General features: G+C 40.4%; 2 protein-coding genes and 2 non-coding genes across 4 annotated transcripts; 3 read left to right on the top strand and 1 right to left on the bottom strand.

Moving 5' to 3' along the window:
* Positions 1–401: 401 nt before the first annotated feature.
* sppl2 (signal peptide peptidase-like 2) lies at positions 402–9,511 on the bottom strand. Its single transcript, XM_029524134.1, has 15 exons — positions 9,416–9,511; positions 8,259–8,375; positions 7,619–7,801; positions 7,413–7,502; positions 7,002–7,141; positions 5,964–6,106; positions 5,688–5,784; positions 5,271–5,387; positions 4,897–4,978; positions 4,694–4,768; positions 4,544–4,606; positions 4,291–4,390; positions 3,890–3,967; positions 3,429–3,589; positions 402–2,631 (listed from the first exon to the last, which is right to left on the bottom strand). Exons 1-15 carry the CDS (start codon positions 9,461–9,463, stop codon positions 2,449–2,451), a joined length of 1,677 nt encoding a protein of 558 aa, XP_029379994.1. The 5' UTR covers positions 9,464–9,511; the 3' UTR covers positions 402–2,448.
* Positions 9,512–9,817: 306 nt separating this feature from the next.
* On the top strand, positions 9,818–9,889 carry trnae-cuc (transfer RNA glutamic acid (anticodon CUC)). Its single transcript has one exon. It is a non-coding gene; the product is annotated as a tRNA-Glu (tRNA).
* A 150-nt stretch (positions 9,890–10,039) lies between these two features.
* trnae-cuc (transfer RNA glutamic acid (anticodon CUC)) lies at positions 10,040–10,111 on the top strand. The gene has a single exon. It is a non-coding gene; the product is annotated as a tRNA-Glu (tRNA).
* Positions 10,112–11,000: 889 nt separating this feature from the next.
* On the top strand, positions 11,001–16,517 carry dapk3 (death-associated protein kinase 3). The gene is made up of 9 exons (XM_029524987.1): positions 11,001–11,060; positions 11,826–11,917; positions 12,638–12,998; positions 13,382–13,511; positions 13,691–13,739; positions 13,832–13,858; positions 13,957–14,109; positions 14,216–14,261; positions 14,525–16,517. The coding sequence occupies exons 2-9, from the start codon at positions 11,856–11,858 to the stop codon at positions 15,059–15,061; spliced, it is 1,365 nt and encodes a 454-aa protein (XP_029380847.1). The 5' UTR covers positions 11,001–11,060; positions 11,826–11,855; the 3' UTR covers positions 15,062–16,517.
* Positions 16,518–17,537: the final 1,020 nt, after the last annotated feature.

Below are 17,537 nucleotides of genomic sequence, written 5' to 3'. Positions count from 1 at the left end.
TCTCAAACTTTCTTACAGCAGTTAAAAAGCCTCCTGAGGCGTTTCTTCATTTGAACATTGTCTTATAACGCTTATTTAACAGCTGTGGGTGTGGTAAGTTGATGCTACTCGTGTTACATGCTGGTGTTTGTTACCAGGGCTACCAGTGTGTGAAGCTTTACACAAACTAATCTGACAGCTTTGTTGATCCCAAATAATAAGAAACTCACACACTCCACCACTTTGAGCTACTGAGTTGAACAGACAAAGAGGTTGTTTGTCAAAAAGCTGTTCATTAGCACAGAGCCTGAGCAGCTGGAGGGCCATCATAAACAGACACATTCAAGCTGCTGCAAGAGGCTGAGTTATGTTGAGTCCAGGCAGTGGTAGAGAGAGCAAAACTTTAATAGCCTCTAACCTTTAAACTCCATTTTTGATCCTGTAGCCTATATTAAAAATTAAAACACAACAAATATTAAACACAACATTTGTTTATTATATCTATTCCTCAACAGAGGCATTAAAAACCACTTGGTGACAACAAACTATAGTGGTGAATGAATAATCTCATGTCCTGGAAAACGCTGCTCCACTGAATCAGGGAGGGCATAAATCCAAACAATTCAGCTTCTGTCTGATTCGGTTATTTTTACCTTAAACTCAAAGAACTTAACCTGCATCATAAATGAAGAAAATTTTGAAATTTGCTGCGCTCTGGTGTTTCTCAGGATCTGTCTGCTTGAGGATATACTGATTGTTTAGTTTCCAATTCTTTAATCTCTTAAAAAAAAAAGTACAGTAATATATATGGACACGAACCAACAACTTCTGTCAGCACATGAATTAAAAAAATACTGTGCAAATGCTTCATAAAAGCTATGTAGGGATACTGGTGACCCATCCTGTCCTCTGCTGCTCAGTCAACACATTACACTGTAGCACTTTATCTGACTACAGTGATCCTTTTTCACACGGCAGCCGTTACACATGGTACATTCTGCTGTACCGCCTGTTACGGACACCATAAGGCCAAAACAACATCTTAAGACAATATAAGTAAATATTTGGGGAACACGGCCAACGTCTTTAAACTGGCACACCACCAATAATGTATACAAAGTCTGTGATATAGATTATACACTGAATTCTATATTAAGGGTAAACACAAAATATTAGCATGCAAAACTAAATATACCAAAAAGAAGATAAAAATCTTCAGTCTAGACAAAAAACAAATCTAATAGGTCTGGCTCAGTCAACATTCATGATAGCACCGTGTTTTAAAAAGCTGATCAAACTGTGCAGCCATCACTGTTGTACGTTCGAGGAGTGATGGCGGCCAAAACAGCCTTTTATTTGGTGTCTGATTGCTTTTTAATTTAAAAGCCTTCGTGCTGCAAGACAAAGTGATTGGAAGGTTTTCGACCACATTTTCAGCCCTCAGATTTAAGCAGACTTTTCATCGATCTGAACGTCTTTGACTTCAGACACAACACGAATATCTTTGAGGACAGATTGTCGTAAAGCTGAATCAGACACCGCGCTTTCAGACTTCAGTCAAACGTGACTCATACAAATTCAGTTTGAGTCACAGAGGAAGTGACACATCAGGTTAGGAGAATTGGTGACGTGGCGATTACTTGGCAAAGCTAGTTGGTTGACCGCTAACATGCTAACCAACCCAAAGCAGGCCAGCACATGTTCTTCAGGATTTATCTCCTTTGCTTATTTTAATCCAACTGAAGAATCTCAATTACTTCCTTCAAGAGCTGTTGTGTGAAAAATGTTATTTAAATCTTTACGTGACATGTTTTGTTGGATCAAAGGCCCAAACCCGAATGACCTCCACTCACATATGCTGTTTGACAGAAAGTGACTGCTGTGATTACACAATCTGAATCGACACAAAGTGTTTTTGCCATTTTAAACCCTGATGTGACCGACAGCCTTTTAAGAGCCTCAGCTCTTAAAAGTGTCAGGGTCATAGTCCGGGGAATTTTCCAGTGGTACAGAGGAGTGGTGGAGAAAGTTATCTGATGTTAAGGTCAGATCCAAAAATGGGACAAATAAATGAAGCTGAGAGCCTCTAAAATGTATAACAGAAGAATTCAAATGTAGCTAATCAATAGTACCTCACAACTATACTTCCAGAGCACGTGCACTCGGTTATTTTCCACCACTGGTCCAGAGTGTACAGTTGGCTAGCAGAGGAAGGTGTTGGGGCTGTAGTGCTTGGTTTTGTTCTCTGTGTTTGTCAGTTTCAATGCCTTGAACTTCTGTCCGGTCCTGTTTCCCCACTGAACCAGCCAATTTAAAGAAAAATGCAGATCCCCTCTGCTCTTCCTTTCATACCAAGTGCAAATAAACGTCTATCCTTAAAACATCCATTGACTATGACACAATGTATAAAAATAATCGCAGTAAGAAATAAAAACATGGAGTGAAATGGAAAATGCCATACAAGTCCTCTTAGTTAGATTTGTGCTTGTCCTCGTCTTCCTCAGCCGGGGGCGTTTCCTGAGTCGGGTGCTGGGGCGAGTGTTCGCTCTGAGCGGCGGGTTCTGTGGCGTTCGACTCCGATTTAGTAGAGGGCCCCCCAGTCTGTGGTGGTGCCGTTTGTGTACAGTTGATTGGTGCGAGTGCTATGGCAGGCTGCAGGGGACAAACAAAAAGAGGCTGTGTGAGATGGCCCAATGTATCAAACTGAAATATAAACTTAATGACAATCATGTACACAGAAGAGCTAGGATAAGACAAAGACCACCAAAAGGTATACAGTCATTCCTCTGTCCAAAATTTAGATGATAGGAGCTTTAAGGGCTTCATATTGTTGTCAGAGGCATTCCTGTAGTCAGAAATAAGTAATGCAACAACCCAGATATTCATTATGAAAAGAGAAGCCTGTCCAAATAAAACCGCATGAGGTTTGGAAGCAGACAGATAAAGCAAAGCTACTTAATGACAACAAGTCCACATCAACTCCAATAATTTCTCTTGTTGTTATTACTCATTTTGCTAAATGGCCACTAAGACAGATACACACACACACACACACAGAGCAATATAAGATGTTTACTCTTTAGGGAAAAACAGAAGAAGAGAACTCTAAGTAGAATGGGGATGTCTTAATGGTAGAGTAGTAGTAGCTCAGAGAGAATACCTGCAGTGACATTCACAGACAGCTGAGCCCTCAGCAGCAGACTAGAGCACACCCACAGTAAAATGAAGGGCAAGGATCAGCGATGGGAGGGGACAGTGCAACAGAGAGGGGCAGTTGGAACGAATGGAATTATTTAAAGGGGTTACTCAACTTGAATTTCACTTTATTCTGCATGTTATTTAACACTAGATTTTTGTTTTGCTTTTCTGTTGTTGCCTTTTTTCTTTTTTTTTTTTTTTAAGTCCTTTTGTCCTTCGGCAGTAGGCAGTCATATCAAACTGGTATTCACCACAAATCCACTTCCAGTCCAGAACTGGGGCAACTCCCTGCGCCACAGCGCTACAGTGAGGCTGGTGAGCAAAGTGCAAGGCACCAGGTAGAGTAAGGCCGGCTGACCCATCTGCATCAAGGCCAGGGCCACGAAGGTGATTAGCAGGCCGATGCCGTAAGCTGACGAGAGAGGGACAAGTGAGGTCAACATTGTTATAATCCAGCCAGATTTATCAACACCAGTATAGAAGTTTATATAAATAGAGATAAAACATTAAAGCCCTCAGGAGGGTAAGAAGCTGGAATTGGGCATCCCTGATGTCATTATACGTTTATGACAGACCGGTAAGTCACAGCAGAGTATAACTGAGAAATATAACTTTACTCCCTTTAATATTACTTCAGTCTCAATGAGGCTAAAAGTAACATGTCATAACCACAATATTTCAACTACCCCCCTCCCCTCTGCTCAGTACTTACCGATCGTACAGGCCACAAAGTAGATCCTGGAGGACTGTGTTAAAATGTCAAACCTGTGACAGTACGCCACTAGCAGACCTGACGGGGGGAAAAAAGGAGAACTTCATTCAGAACAAGAGCAGCTACTGTGTTGAGTCTCATCTAATCACACTCAGACAACAGAACAAAAGTCTGCACTCTACATTATCTGATGTTATTGTGCTCTTATTAATTTATGAGAAACAAATGTTGAATCATATAGTATTAATTATGCAGATGTTGTGGACACTGTGTCCAACTACAATGATGTTATTCTCTGAGAAAAGACTTAATAGGGTGACTGGGAGCAATGGTGGTTTAATCATTTTCTTATGAGTTAAGCTGGTTTGAGCAGAATGTATTGTGACGGCACATTTCATTACCTGGTACTAAGATATCCCCAAAGCCAAGGAGGGAGAAGGGCCGGTCGCAAAGAGCCAGGGGAGAGAAGTTTAACCTGGGCACTTTAAGCACCATGGGAAGCTGGAGGAAACACAACCATTAGTGTTGCTATTAACTCCACTCCCTGAGCCGAGAGGAGCACTCTGAGCTGCAGGGGGAATGAAAGCTGCTTCTTTTAGTAGACTAAACCCCACCCCACCCAAAGGGAGTTGTGGAATTTGAAAACAAGCTCACCTTTTCATGTGTGGAGGAGTCGGAGGGACCAGCTGCCACCTCCACCATTATACTCTCCCCACTCTGTGGAGAAAAGCCCAAAGTTAGAGAAGCAAGACACAGCGATAACTCAGAGACTGTAGATGTGAATAAAAAAACGTCTTGACAAACCTTAGTAAATAAAGGCGTAATAAATACAAAGAAAACATCATAGACAAAAAGGACTGACAGTAGTAAAGTGCAAGCCTGTAAAAGATAAAAAAAAATACACAATGTGAGTAAGTACATAAGTCATACATTCATATTTGACAGAAAATTATTCAGAACTATTTCCATACTGCAACAGTTGATGTCTATGGCGGGTTATAGCTCACCTTAAATGTGGGCAGTCTGACTGTTTTCAGCATGTAGAGACAGAAGGCGATCCCCAGGGCGTCCTGTAACACCCACGCCCACCTCGAGAACACATAACCCTTGAGTCAGTATCATCACATAATGTACATCCAACACGTTACCACACGAAGACAGAAAATAGTCTCCATTATGTCACATGACAAACAGCCCCCGCGGTGGAGATTACTTGCCTGTGGGCACATTATTACAGCATATTTTGAAAATGTGAAAAAATAACGGAGATTGTCACAATGTGTGATAAGTCAAGCGCAGGGAGTCGGATCATTTTTTTCCCAGGCATGTGACTGAAAATCTGTGTATTTGTGAAATTGAGACTTCTTCTTTTTGCACTTACTGGTCTTCATTGCGAAACACCATCCAGGTGATGCTGACTCCGATGCAGAAAGCTGACAGCAGCAACATGCGAATCTGTGGCCGTTTGTGCAAGTATGGCAGGTTGTTCTCTGGAATCCTGTCATCAAAACATTGGGCATAAAATCCATGAATATAAGGACAACATTCAGGTTTTTTGGGGTTAACTACTTGTGAGCAACACCTATCAGCCTAAAATTATACACCTCGGCCCACTATCTATTTTGGCCACATGTTGCAGACACATAATTGGAGAGTACAACTAAAAAAAAAAACAGGGTTGATAACAGCCTGACAGCCATTTATATGGTGACTTCATATCAAGATTCTGAAGAAAAAAGGATAACAACAGGCTTTCTTTAGACTGCTAGCTTTATGAAGCCACAACATATAGTCTCACCTGCACTTGCAGAAAGGAAGTCTCTTGACAAAAGGCCACAGACAGCTGTGGAGCCCGACAGAGGAAGCCACGCAAAAGATGGCGATGACCCAAATTACTAAAAAGTGAGGAAACAGTGGAGGGTGGTGATCCATTACTGTCTGTTATCAAATGATACCCACTAAGATAAATGCAAGTGTTTGGTTCAGTAAATATGAATCGAGGAATCAGTTTTGCTGCTGTGCATGCAATATTTAATATTCAGGTCAGTGATATATCTGTGTGTCTGTGTTGTACCTAGGCGGTCGTAGAAAAAGTAGAGTAGCACCAGCATGCTGCAGCACATGACCACGAACACACAGATCATGATGGGAGTCACATCTACTGTCTCCTCATCCTGCTTCTCTGTACCGTCGTCCCGCTTGTGCTTCATGTAGCGTCTGCAGGACAATAAATGGAGGTCTGCATTTGGGATGTTGAAACCACGTTCATAACACTAAAGCTCAAAGATCTGTATCCGTGAAGACTCATCTTATTGTACCAACCTTACAGAGCAAAGTCTAAAGCTGCACTTATCTCACGTATTTCATCACAAGTTCTTCATTGATGTACTGTGATTTGCTAAAGCAACTAAGATGACCTCGGTCAGTATTTGCCATCTTTTAGCTGGCCCAGTGATTCATTTCTTTCCCTATTTGTAAACACTCAGTCACATTTTTAAATGTTTCTTTGCCTTCGGTTGTGTGCGTCAGAGACCCCATCTGTCTGTGCCCTCAGTCACCCTGGTAACTCCTTCAGGAAAGATAGCTTTGGATTGGCTCAGATTGATGACTCACTCATACGACCTTAAATAAACAGTAATAGCCTTTAGAGAAGTTATGGGGGTGCAATGCTGACTGCTTGGTTTGAAAAGCAGAAATGCTGAATGCAGTTTTCTGAGAGCGAGTATTGACTTCTTGAACTCTGCAAAGAAAAATCCAACTAATTTTCCCCAGGGATGATCCTGGTAAATTAACTTTGATCTAAATGTGGCACTCACGACTAAAAGCACTGTATATACAGGCAGAAGGAACTCTATGTCCTGTCATAACATGTCCCAAGTGGTTGTGCGGTAGTAATACTTTTGCTACCAAAATGGAATGAGATAACCTACATTTATGGAGGAAAAAAAAAAAAAAGATTTCACAATGATCAATTTAGGTTTTTTTTTGTTTGTTTTGTTCATTTGGCTCCCTAAAAATACTAAGCTCTTAGTTTATGACTCCCTTTTTCCTGCACATATGAAGCCAAACAAACGTTCAAAATGGATCAGAACGTCAGCGTTTGTTCACTCACTTCTTGCTGTCTCTGCTTCCTGCCCAGTAGCCTCCAATAGCAACCGTTCCGACTGCCATCAAGAAGATGATCACCATGTTGTAGTCCAACACTGGCTCATTGGGTGCATACATGGCAACCAGCTGTACTTTTCCAAAAGTCTGGGGAAAAAACAAAACAGAAACGACTGAGGGCAAGACAATGTTTTGGGTTTGTTTGTTTTTTTTTTTTTTAAGGGGGGGGGGGGGGGGGGGGGGGGGGGTCTGAATAGATTCCTTTGTATAGATAATTGTTCAGCTGTTGGCAATAATCCACTTTTAGTTTGTCTGCTACATGATAACAGTAACGAGTCACATCTGCATCTCTCCTAACAGACCAAATGACACATTAGTTGTATCACATAGGCAGTCAGTTTCAGTGCCAACCTCTCACCTTGCTTATGTCCAGCATGTCTGAGTAGCTGAGCAATGCTACAGGAATGTCAATCTCCTCATATTGAGTCTTGTTTCCTGCTGGTGGTGTCTGCAGGGAAAAACAAACACAAAACAAATATTTTTGTCTTGTAAATCATTTCATACTTGATGAATAATGAATACAAGCAACAGCCTTAAAACGTGTTAAGTTATAATTAGTGTTACCAGTCTATCCTTGCTGACAATGAGCAGGCCCTTGGCACCATTAATCTGGGCCAGTCGGACCTTTTCATAGAAAGTGCAGTTGCCCCTCAGCACCATGGGAATACGATTGGGGAAGCCTCCCTCTGGGACCTCGGAGGGCGAACACAGGACCGATGATGTCAGATCATAGATCTGGAGACGTGACTATAAAACAAAAAGATTTGTCACATTAAAGCAGCCGAAAGAAATTATGTTGTGGATAATATTGCTCTTTCTTGATCATCAAGCTTCTTGGTCAGCAGGAAAGGACCACGCACATTATGCTGTGATGCTAACCCAATCACAAAGCCTTGTTTTAGATGTTCAAACTTTCCAACAACCAGAACACTGTATTTCTTGTTTTTTTTTATTGGGTGGACTGTTGTGACTACTCTGACCACTGTTGTAATCTGCCTTTAATATTTGCAGTTTGAAGAGCAGCTGACGGAATCCAAACATCAACAGAGTGGAGATTAAATTTCATCATACAGGCTGTATGAGACTTACTGAAAAAAGATTTTATTTATCATCTGGATATGAGTGCATTCTGTTCTGTGTAACTCTGGAGGACTCTAAGAGTTGTCAGGAACATGATTACACCACATGATCACAGGTGACTTACTGCCTTATTAAGGTCCTGAGGTAGACGTGCCCACTGGGAGTTGAAGAATATGCAGTAATCCTTTCCTTTGCTCTTGCTCTTATCACTGAAATGGGCCATACCATGCTCGCCCACCACCTGTGGAAATGGCAGAAAGGTTGGTATCACTCCACAAACTTTATTTTGGATCATGCACAGAACTGTAGTGTCTGTAGTCCACCTGCAAGTGTGTTGAATAAATTCACAGGAGAGTTTCTTCTGAGGGAAGGTGTATGACATGTCTAACAGGGACTGTATTATTAAAAAAAAAAAAAACACGGTGCCAAAAGCTTCAGCTTGTATTTCTTTTATGGTGCCTTTTGAAGTCTTCCTTGGACCATTAACCTGTAGCAGAAGCCGGTCTCCTTTCAGTTTGTCTTTCCTGACTGAATGCAGGAGGTTTGCATTTATTATTATTGATTCTGTTATTGATGTGTAAAGTTTAATGGGCCATTGGGTAACACACAGCACAAGAGAGTATTTTTTACATCCATCAAGCAGAGCAGTTGGCAAAGAAAGAGAGTGCTGAGAGTCCCCAACTTACTGCAGGTCATAACAATGGTTTTATTATACAGTTGTATGCATCGTGTGTCAAAGTGTAACAGCATTAATTGAGCTCGTGGAAGACTTTCCCGTTTATAACAACAAAGAGTCCACTTCTCTGGAATGGATCAGAGAAGGAAATGACTATCAGTCAAATTTAAGCTAAACTTTGGCTCAGTTGGTGAAATTACTGACAAATTATTTGGTTTGAATGTCTCATGCTGAAACGTCTCAGTCAGCGGGGAGATATTTCTGCTTCGAGACGCAACCCCGTTTTCATATGTGAACGTTAGCTAACGTTAGTCGACACCAAGCTAAAACACAGCCTGTTAAAGCATCCTGTTTTCCTCGGTGATGTGGTGAATTGGGGACTATCCTGCCCGGTTGATGGTCCATCTGAAGGTGAGTGATGTGTTGGTCTTCGGGCCGCACGGTGATCGCCGCAAGCTAGCAGCATAGCATCCCAGCTAGGACTCCCGGAACACGGTTAGCAAAGACAGAAAAAAAAACCTCTGTTTCTGTCAACCACGTTGTCGCTACCGAACACAACCCCGTATATAAAGAGTTTTCAGTGAAATGGAGGCGGTCTCTCTCACCTTTTGGATGAGAAAAGCGGCCCAGATCAGTGTTTCAGAGAGCCTCATGATGTTTAGCGCGTTGTTGTTTTCCCCATCAACCGCCGGTCTGAGCTCTGCGCGAGCCCAGCTGTTCCAACGGGACCCGCCCATCTGCCGTGTGTGACTGTTTCTATTGGCTGTCGTCGTGACGAAATAGTGCACTCGTCTGTGATTGGCTGAGGTTAAACTCACTCAAAGGTGAACTAACATGAAACCTCATTTTTATTCATATAAATTATAAATTATAAAAAACTCTTTGATAAGCACAGCATTTGATTTGAGTAGATCAGAAACAATAAGCCATACTCCATCTAACTGCTGGGGAAACGTTTAAAACTATATTATCCGTCTTATGTTGATGACATCTTGTCCCCTAAGCAGTCCCTGGTGGTCTAGTGGTTAGGATTCGGCGCTCTCACCGCCGCGGCCCGGGTTCGATTCCCGGTCAGGGAACTACCTTTTGGATGAAGCACTTCCTTTACTGCTGATACACCGATCCGTTAAACTGCGGCAATACATTAAGACGGCCCACTTCACAATAGAGCTTATTTTATTCCACGTTACGAAGTTAAAGTGAAAGTGACCATTAGCGCGCTTTAACAGTCCCTGGTGGTCTAGTGGTTAGGATTCGGCGCTCTCACCGCCGCGGCCCGGGTTCGATTCCCGGTCAGGGAACTTCCTTTTGGACTGCAACTCATAACTTAGAAACTGATGTACGACATCCCACTCACCATGTAGATCTGAATAGTACTAAGAAACAAACATTTTCTCTCCTCATCATTGACCCTCATGAGGAGCATCATGATAGTGTGTGTTTTTATTGTATATGTGTGTTTATTTTCTTATGTGTGTGCCATCGTCGGGCTGTTTTAATTAACCTCCATCCAAACCATTCATCGGACTGGGTGAACAGAAAAGAAGAGGGAGTGGATCTTCTTTGTGTGTGTCCTCGGTGTGTGTAATGGTGTTAATCTCTCTGCTGCAGGCTCAGTCTCCTTATCCGGTGACGTATGCAGCGGTTCACACAGCGTGACGTCATTCCATATGTCCGCCAGTCTGCCGGATGTTTACCTGTCCCAGGTGGCCCATCGACACCGGAAGTCACACGATTGCTGCCTTCACAAAAAATTTTACTGCGTGTTTTCCTGTAAGTAAATAATTATCATCCTTTCCTAATATAACCTAATAAATTATATACAGGCTCTATCTATATGCAAATATTTTAATATTGAATAGGAAAAGTTTAATTTCACCACATGTACAAGGTCATTTTTATTGTATTTTTGGACTTTCTTTTCATTTCTTGTATTTTTTTTTTTATCTGTGAAACACACTGTAAGTTAGCTTGTATACCACACAATCTCCACATTTGATAACTCTCAGTGCGCTGGAAACAAAACTGAACAGACATCATCCTATAAAGATAGGCTGAACACATTTTGACTGTTGATATACCTAAACTAACTATAAAAAAAAAAGATTTGTCATGTGGATTGATCGTAAATTGGTGGGCTTTTATTTTGAATCCCAGGACAGGAAGTAGTATATTTAACAGCCCGTGTTAGTCGCTCCGGGTTTCTTCCTTACTTCTCAGAGGAATGCAGCCTTCGTAGCCAACACAGCTGTAAGTACCCGTAGCGTTGACTTGGAGTGTTTTCTGTGGTTAATGGTGTACTTTTCTGACCACACTTCGTCCTGCTTAATTTTATATTTTACAGAGTAAAGTCACAAACAGTGAGAGCCGGTGTTTATACAGAAGGTTGGCCAATAATGCAGATAGCTTAGCGTTAGCTGTTAGCTGCCTTCTGTCCCCTGGATGCCTTTTTATTTCTCCCCTTAAAACACTTTTTTTTCCTTTAATACTTAAAAAGCAGGCAGGTTTAACCTTTGGTCCGCTTTTCCTCTTGTGTTTCAACCAACTGCCTTCAGATTTATGCGGTTTTTTATTATGAATAAGCTAAAGGAAAATGCCTGCTGCCTGCTTTGCCACAATCCGACTACTCATCTCCTTTTTTCTTTCTTTTTTTTTAAAAAAAAAAAAAACCAAAATGATAAATAGTCTTATTTTATAGACCCGTCCTGAATGAAAAACGTTTCAGAGGAGTTAAATGACCCGTTTTGAGAGTGGAGCTAAAGCACAGTCCCTTTAATGAGTCAGATGGCTGGTCCGAGGAGGAGGTGATGTCAGTAGGACTGGTATGCAGTCTGACATCAGCCACAAAGTCTCTGCAGATTAACTCTGTATGGGAACAGGCCAGGTAATGAGAGACCAGTGTCTCTGTAGGTGGACTTATTTTTCTTTTGCTTAACTACAGGCCACAGCTGCCCTCAAGACATTGTTTTGTTCTCTGCTGGGTTTATATATTGCCCCTTTTCTGTCACACCGCAGTGAATCTCAAGGTTTCTCCCTCATCACACCATGGCTGGCTTCAGACAGGAGGATGTCGAATTGTATTATGAGATGGGAGAGGAGCTGGGCAGGTATGTGACACTAATTTATTTGTTTCCCCTCTGACAAATGCATGCTAGCTGGAAGTATACACCTGATACCCTTGGATACAAACACAATAATAATTTGTGCTTGCTGTTTTTTTTACAGACAAACAAATTAGGACTATTAAATTAATTACATGTGATTGGTGGAAATGTATTGCAGATGCATTTGATTTGTGTGATTTGCAGTCCATTTGAAACTTTGCATCAAAACTATGGCTGCAACTAATGATTATTTAGATAATCGATTTAATCTGAGGATAATTTTTCCAATTAATCAGTTATTAGTTGGATAAAAAGGGGGACAAAAAATCTGCATAACAACTAGTTTGTTTATTAAATAAAAGTTATACATGCACATTAAGAGTGCAAAAATTGGAATTTTGTATCATCATTGTATATTAAAATTGATTTTAATCGATTAGTGTCTTGAGCCTTAATCCAAACACGACTGAAGTATTTATCACCAGTATTTATCACCAACATATTAAATATTCTTTCACATTGTGCTTGGTAGATTGTGAATGAGTGAAACATTCTTTCAAACTATTTTAATTAAAACATTTTTAAAAACAATCATCCAAAGCTATCTCTCAATTTCTTGGCGTCATCAAAATCAGCAACAGTAATTTTAGTAGTAGTCATGCATACGTTTGTATGTAATAGATCACATTCAATAGTCATTTCTCTCTTCTCTCTGGCCTTTAGTGGACAGTTTGCTATCGTTCGCAAGTGTAAGGAGAAAAGCACAGGTGTTGAGTACGCCGCCAAGTTTATAAAGAAGAGGCGGCTTTCATCCAGCCGGCGAGGGGTAAGCCGTGAGGAAATAGAGCGTGAGGTCAACATCCTGCGTGAAATTCAGCACAGCAACATCATCACCCTGCACGACATCTTTGAAAACAAGACGGATGTGATCCTGATTCTGGAGCTGGTGTCAGGAGGAGAGCTGTTCGATTTCCTGGCTGAGAAGGAATCTCTGACGGAGGAAGAGGCCACCCAGTTCTTGAAACAGATTCTCGACGGTGTTCAGTATCTTCACTCCAAACGCATCGCTCACTTTGACCTCAAGGTCAGCAGTTTGTGTGGTTAAGACTGTGTGTTTGTGAGGCTGTGTTGTAAATGACACGTTGGTGAGAAGTTCAGTTGAGATGTTTTAAGGAAGATTTTTTTTTTTTTTTTGTGTCCGGCACATAGGAAAAAGCATGTAACAATTAATTGATCGCAAAGGAAATGATAAAGCAAATATTGCTATAATCAAATGAATATTTAAGATATTTTTCAGGCAAATGAAGAAAAAAAAATCATAGTTGTACGCAATCTGCTGAGAAGTAGCTAAAGATCTAAACATATGTTTACTTGATCAACGTTCAGGGACATTACATATTAAAATTTGATCCATCAGGTGGACATTGGTGGAATTGAAACGTTTTCTTCTCTTGCTTTATTTTTTAGCCTGAAAATATCATGCTGCTGGACAAGAACGTCCCCAATCCCAGGATCAAACTGATTGACTTTGGGATTGCGCATCAGATTAAAGCAGGAAATGAGTTCAAGAACATCTTTGGAACACCAGAGTTTGTTGGTGAGATCCTCTTTCCCCTCCTACATATCAATTTCACACAATTAAAATGCCCCACTTTGAAAATCCTAACTCAGTTTTCATGCTGTGCCTGTGTGTGTGCCTGTATTGCCAAGTAAGGTAAACATTTTTAAGATCACATCTGGTTTGAATTCACGTGCTCATTCCTTTGTGTTTCGCAGCTCCAGAAATAGTCAATTATGAGCCCCTTGGACTGGAGGCGGACATGTGGTAAGATGTGAACATGTTTTTCTCCCCTCTGAAGATGTGAACTTACACATCTGACATTTTTCACTCATGCCTGGCTCTTCTCTTCTCTGCAGGAGCATTGGAGTAATCACATATATTCTGTGAGTAATCCTTCACATCATGTTGTCATTTGTACAGACATAAACCACTTCACTTCGCCTCCATATGTCATCTAAAGCAAAGCCTTTATCTGGGTTAGGTTGAGTGGTGCCTCGCCGTTTCTTGGCGAGACCAAACAGGAGACCCTGACCAACATCTCAGCTGTGAACTACGACTTTGATGAAGAGTACTTCAGCAATACCAGTGAGCTGGCCAAAGACTTCATACGGCGTCTATTGGTGAAAGATCCAAAGTAAGAATGTCTTTTAATTTAACACCACAAGAAAATGGGAGATAGGTCTGCTCTGTACAGCTTGAACACTCACATTAAAATTATACTAAATGATTTTCTTTTGCAGGAAGAGAATGACAATTGATGACAGTCTTGAGCACCCCTGGATTAAGGTGGGTGTTGTGTTTTACACCATAACTTTCACAGTCACATTTGAAGAGATATGGTAGAGGTCATTCAGAGCAAGTCCAGTTTCATTACGTAGTTTTTCAAGCAGAGAGCTGCAATCAGGTACTGAGAAAACTGATATGATGCTATTGGATTGTTTCAGTTGTTAGACTCAAACATCAGTATCTGTGTTGGCCTCAAAAAGCCAGCTGGGTTATGTCATCAAGTTAATGCCCTGATTTCAAACATTTGTATACTTCCTCTCCAGGTGATTAAGAGGCGGAATGTGCGTCCTGAGGAGCGAGACCACAAGCCTGAGCGACGGCGCCTGAAGACCACTCGTCTGAAGGAGTATACCATCAAGTCGCATTCAAGCATGCCACCGAACAACACCTATGTCAACTTTGAGCGCTTCTCCCAGGTGCTCGAGGAGATCGCAGCGGCAGAGGAAGGCCTGAAAGACCTGGAGCGCAATCAGCGCTCGTGCCAAGAGGACGTGGCGGCGCTGTTGTCCATCTACGAGGAGAAGGAGGGTTGGTACAAGGAGGAGAACCAGAGCATCTCAAGCGACTTGAGCCATATTCGCCAAGAGCTGCATCGCTCTCAGGCCCAGCGCAAGAAGTGTCAAGAGGATGCTCGTGCCACCATGCAGGCCGCCAACATCCTCAAGCGCAAGTTTGGGCGCCTGGAAAACCGCTATGAGGCGCTGGCTGAGCAGGTGGCCTCTGAGGTGCGCTGGGTGGAGGAGCTGGTCAAATCTATATCTATGGAGAAGGATGGGCTCAGCTCCAGCAGCATTCCCTGAGGGCCGACATACAGTAACAGTGACATTTGCTTTCTTAAGTATCCTCCTGCCCGTTGTCTCTGCTGTGTAGCATGTTTGCCACACAGCAAAGTTAGTTGGGTCATTTGTCATCATAAGCCATGCTGCTGATTTAAAAAAAAATCTTTGTCATGCTTTAGACTACAAGCAGAAAAGCAATATACTCAACCCATTCCCCCAAGAAGAGGCTCATTCCTGTGTTTTATGATTTAATTTATAATTTTACTTTTTTTACGTACTGTAATTCAGCTGCATCAAAGTTAGCAAAATTATTTCCAAGTTACAATGTTTTTTTTTTGTTTTGTTTTGTTTTGTTTTTTTTATGCTGTTGTTGGTCAGGCAGATGTGAGCTCATCTTTTTTTTTCCCCTGGTTATCGTATTTAATCTGGACTTTCTTTTGCTTTAAAAGTCATAGACATCTGCCTATTTGCTCCAGCCTCAGGTTATCAGCCAGTTCGATGAGGAAGCTTCACAATATGCAGATCAAAGTATCAGGTCAGGGGTATTTATTTATCTGGTTACGTGCATTTCTGATTTGATTGCTGTAGACAATTTCTCTCATATATTAGGATAGAGTGTCAATTATAAATGAGTGAGTAAATCTAAACTCACAGAATAGAAGATTTAGGTTCGTGCTTTATTTTTACAGCTCTGTTATTTTCTCATTTCTTCCCAGTTTCCTGGGAATTACCTACACTTGGATTTTCATTAAATTATTTTTTTTTTATTATTATTTGCAGATAGCTTTCTAAGAAAGATAATGTTAAACTGGAACCATCCAAGTCTTGAATGATTTTTTTTTTTTTTTGGAAACTCTATCCTTTTATATTTGCTAAATTGTTAAATATTAGACACATTTCACTTACTGCATGATCAAATCACCTTTTGTCCTGAAAATAACTCGGTTCTTTTCAAAAATCTTCCCAGAAAAGGATTAATGGACCTGTAACATAAAGCATCAACAGATTTGAGAATGTATACAATCATCTTTGCAGTGCCTGTAAACTGATCAACCTTATTGCCTCCATGAGCACTCATTTGTTACTGGATGACATTTCTGTCATATTGATATCGCTAAATGTCTTAAAAAGCAACAACTTTTGCACAGTAGCCTTGTAAACCAAATAGTGTGCATGGAAACTTACTGTATCTCTGTCAGTTTTTCTGTTTTCATTTACGCCCTCCCTGCACACCTAAAACATTCCACCAATGTTCACATCCAGGCAACACATTCCCCATGTATAGCAAAGAAAGTATATGGTATAGTCAATAGTATTTTTCAGTAGAGAAATGTACTCATTTGCACTTAAATCATTATATCAGTGTTCCAAAAATGTTTTAATCTGTCTCTAAAGTGTAGGAAAGAGCTGTAAAAATGAATCTGTCAGGGTTTGTTTTAAATAAACAAATTTATCGCCATCATGTTTTTCTATTGTGGCTAGGAACTGAATTTAGCTTTCTCTTTTCTACTCTTTACAGATTATTATTTGGGTGAAATATGTTTTATCATTTTGTATATTCTCAACCTCATAATTCTTCTTTAACAAAGTGTAAAAGAAGATTTCCGTCTCAGGAGACTAGTCAGGCCGAGTAATGTTTTTTTTCTTTCTGTTCCACTCATTCACACATTCAATATAGTTTGTTTTTGTTTTTTTTTTTTACCTCAATTTGAGTCCGGAGGAAGTGAGAAATATTTTGTCAGTGTTTGAATCCAAACACTGTGCTTTATTGAGCAGGATATTTTCCATTTGAAAGATAGACTTGTCAGCTCCCTCTGGTGGATAAATCATTTAATTATGACAGATGAATTTAGAATCCTGGAACAGACTTTAAAGTTTGACTGGCATATAATGACCATATAGTTCAAATCAGCAGGTGATTAAAATCCTGCCTAAATCAGTGTGCAAATTCTACAGTGCATTAGAAAAGTTCCTCTGGTGGTGATGGAGCTAAATACCTGAGATATTCAAAAAGGGAGTTCAGATTGAATCTCGAGTCTCAGACTTTAAGAGCATAAAATCAGAATTTTTATGTCATATAGGTAAAATGTAGATGTTTGCTCTTGTTGTATTCTGCTGGAGGTTTTCTGATGCGTTCTTTTATTACCTTCATGGGAAATACTATCAAAACTAACAGTAATGCATTTAAAAATCTAAATTAGAAGTACAGAGGTATCGTCAGGTCTGCAGTACTGAAAGTCTGATAGTTATGTAGACATAAGTCATTAAAAAAAAAAGAAACAATTGTTATTGATATAAATGTAAAACAATGTTTTCCCATATGGTTTTATTTAAATAAGAAGGCAACAATACAGTAATAAATAACAAAATGACCCTGTTATAGGTTCATATAACAAGATTCTTATATATAATATCCGATATTACTTTCTTAATTCATTACAACTGTTTACTGATGATAAATGTATTAAATTCAACCTTAAGATAATAGTCAAGTTTT

The sequence above is a fragment of the Echeneis naucrates genome, chromosome 17 (genome assembly GCF_900963305.1).
Source record: "Echeneis naucrates chromosome 17, fEcheNa1.1, whole genome shotgun sequence".
NCBI classification, from domain to species: Eukaryota; Metazoa; Chordata; class Actinopteri; order Carangiformes; family Echeneidae; genus Echeneis; species Echeneis naucrates.
Note: the sequence above shows the minus strand (reverse complement) of the source record. Positions and strands in the feature narration are given on the sequence as shown.

Bases quoted from the DNA above. Each gene is read 5' to 3' on its own strand.
- dapk3 (XM_029524987.1), top strand. From the start codon at position 11,856: ATGGCTGGCTTCAGACAGGAGGATGTCGAATTGTATTATGAGATGGGA. The intron at 12,999-13,381 runs GTCAGCAGTTTG...TTTATTTTTTAG, and splicing joins TCGCTCACTTTGACCTCAAG to CCTGAAAATATCATGCTGCT. The intron at 14,110-14,215 runs GTAAGAATGTCT...TTTCTTTTGCAG, and splicing joins CTATTGGTGAAAGATCCAAA to GAAGAGAATGACAATTGATG.
- sppl2 (XM_029524134.1), bottom strand. From the start codon at position 9,463: ATGAGGCTCTCTGAAACACTGATCTGGGCCGCTTTTCTCATCCAAAAG. The intron at 8,376-9,415 runs GTGAGAGAGACC...CCATTTCCACAG, and splicing joins CCGCTTTTCTCATCCAAAAG to GTGGTGGGCGAGCATGGTAT. The intron at 6,107-7,001 runs GTGAGTGAACAA...ATTGTCCTGCAG, and splicing joins GGAAGCAGAGACAGCAAGAA to ACGCTACATGAAGCACAAGC.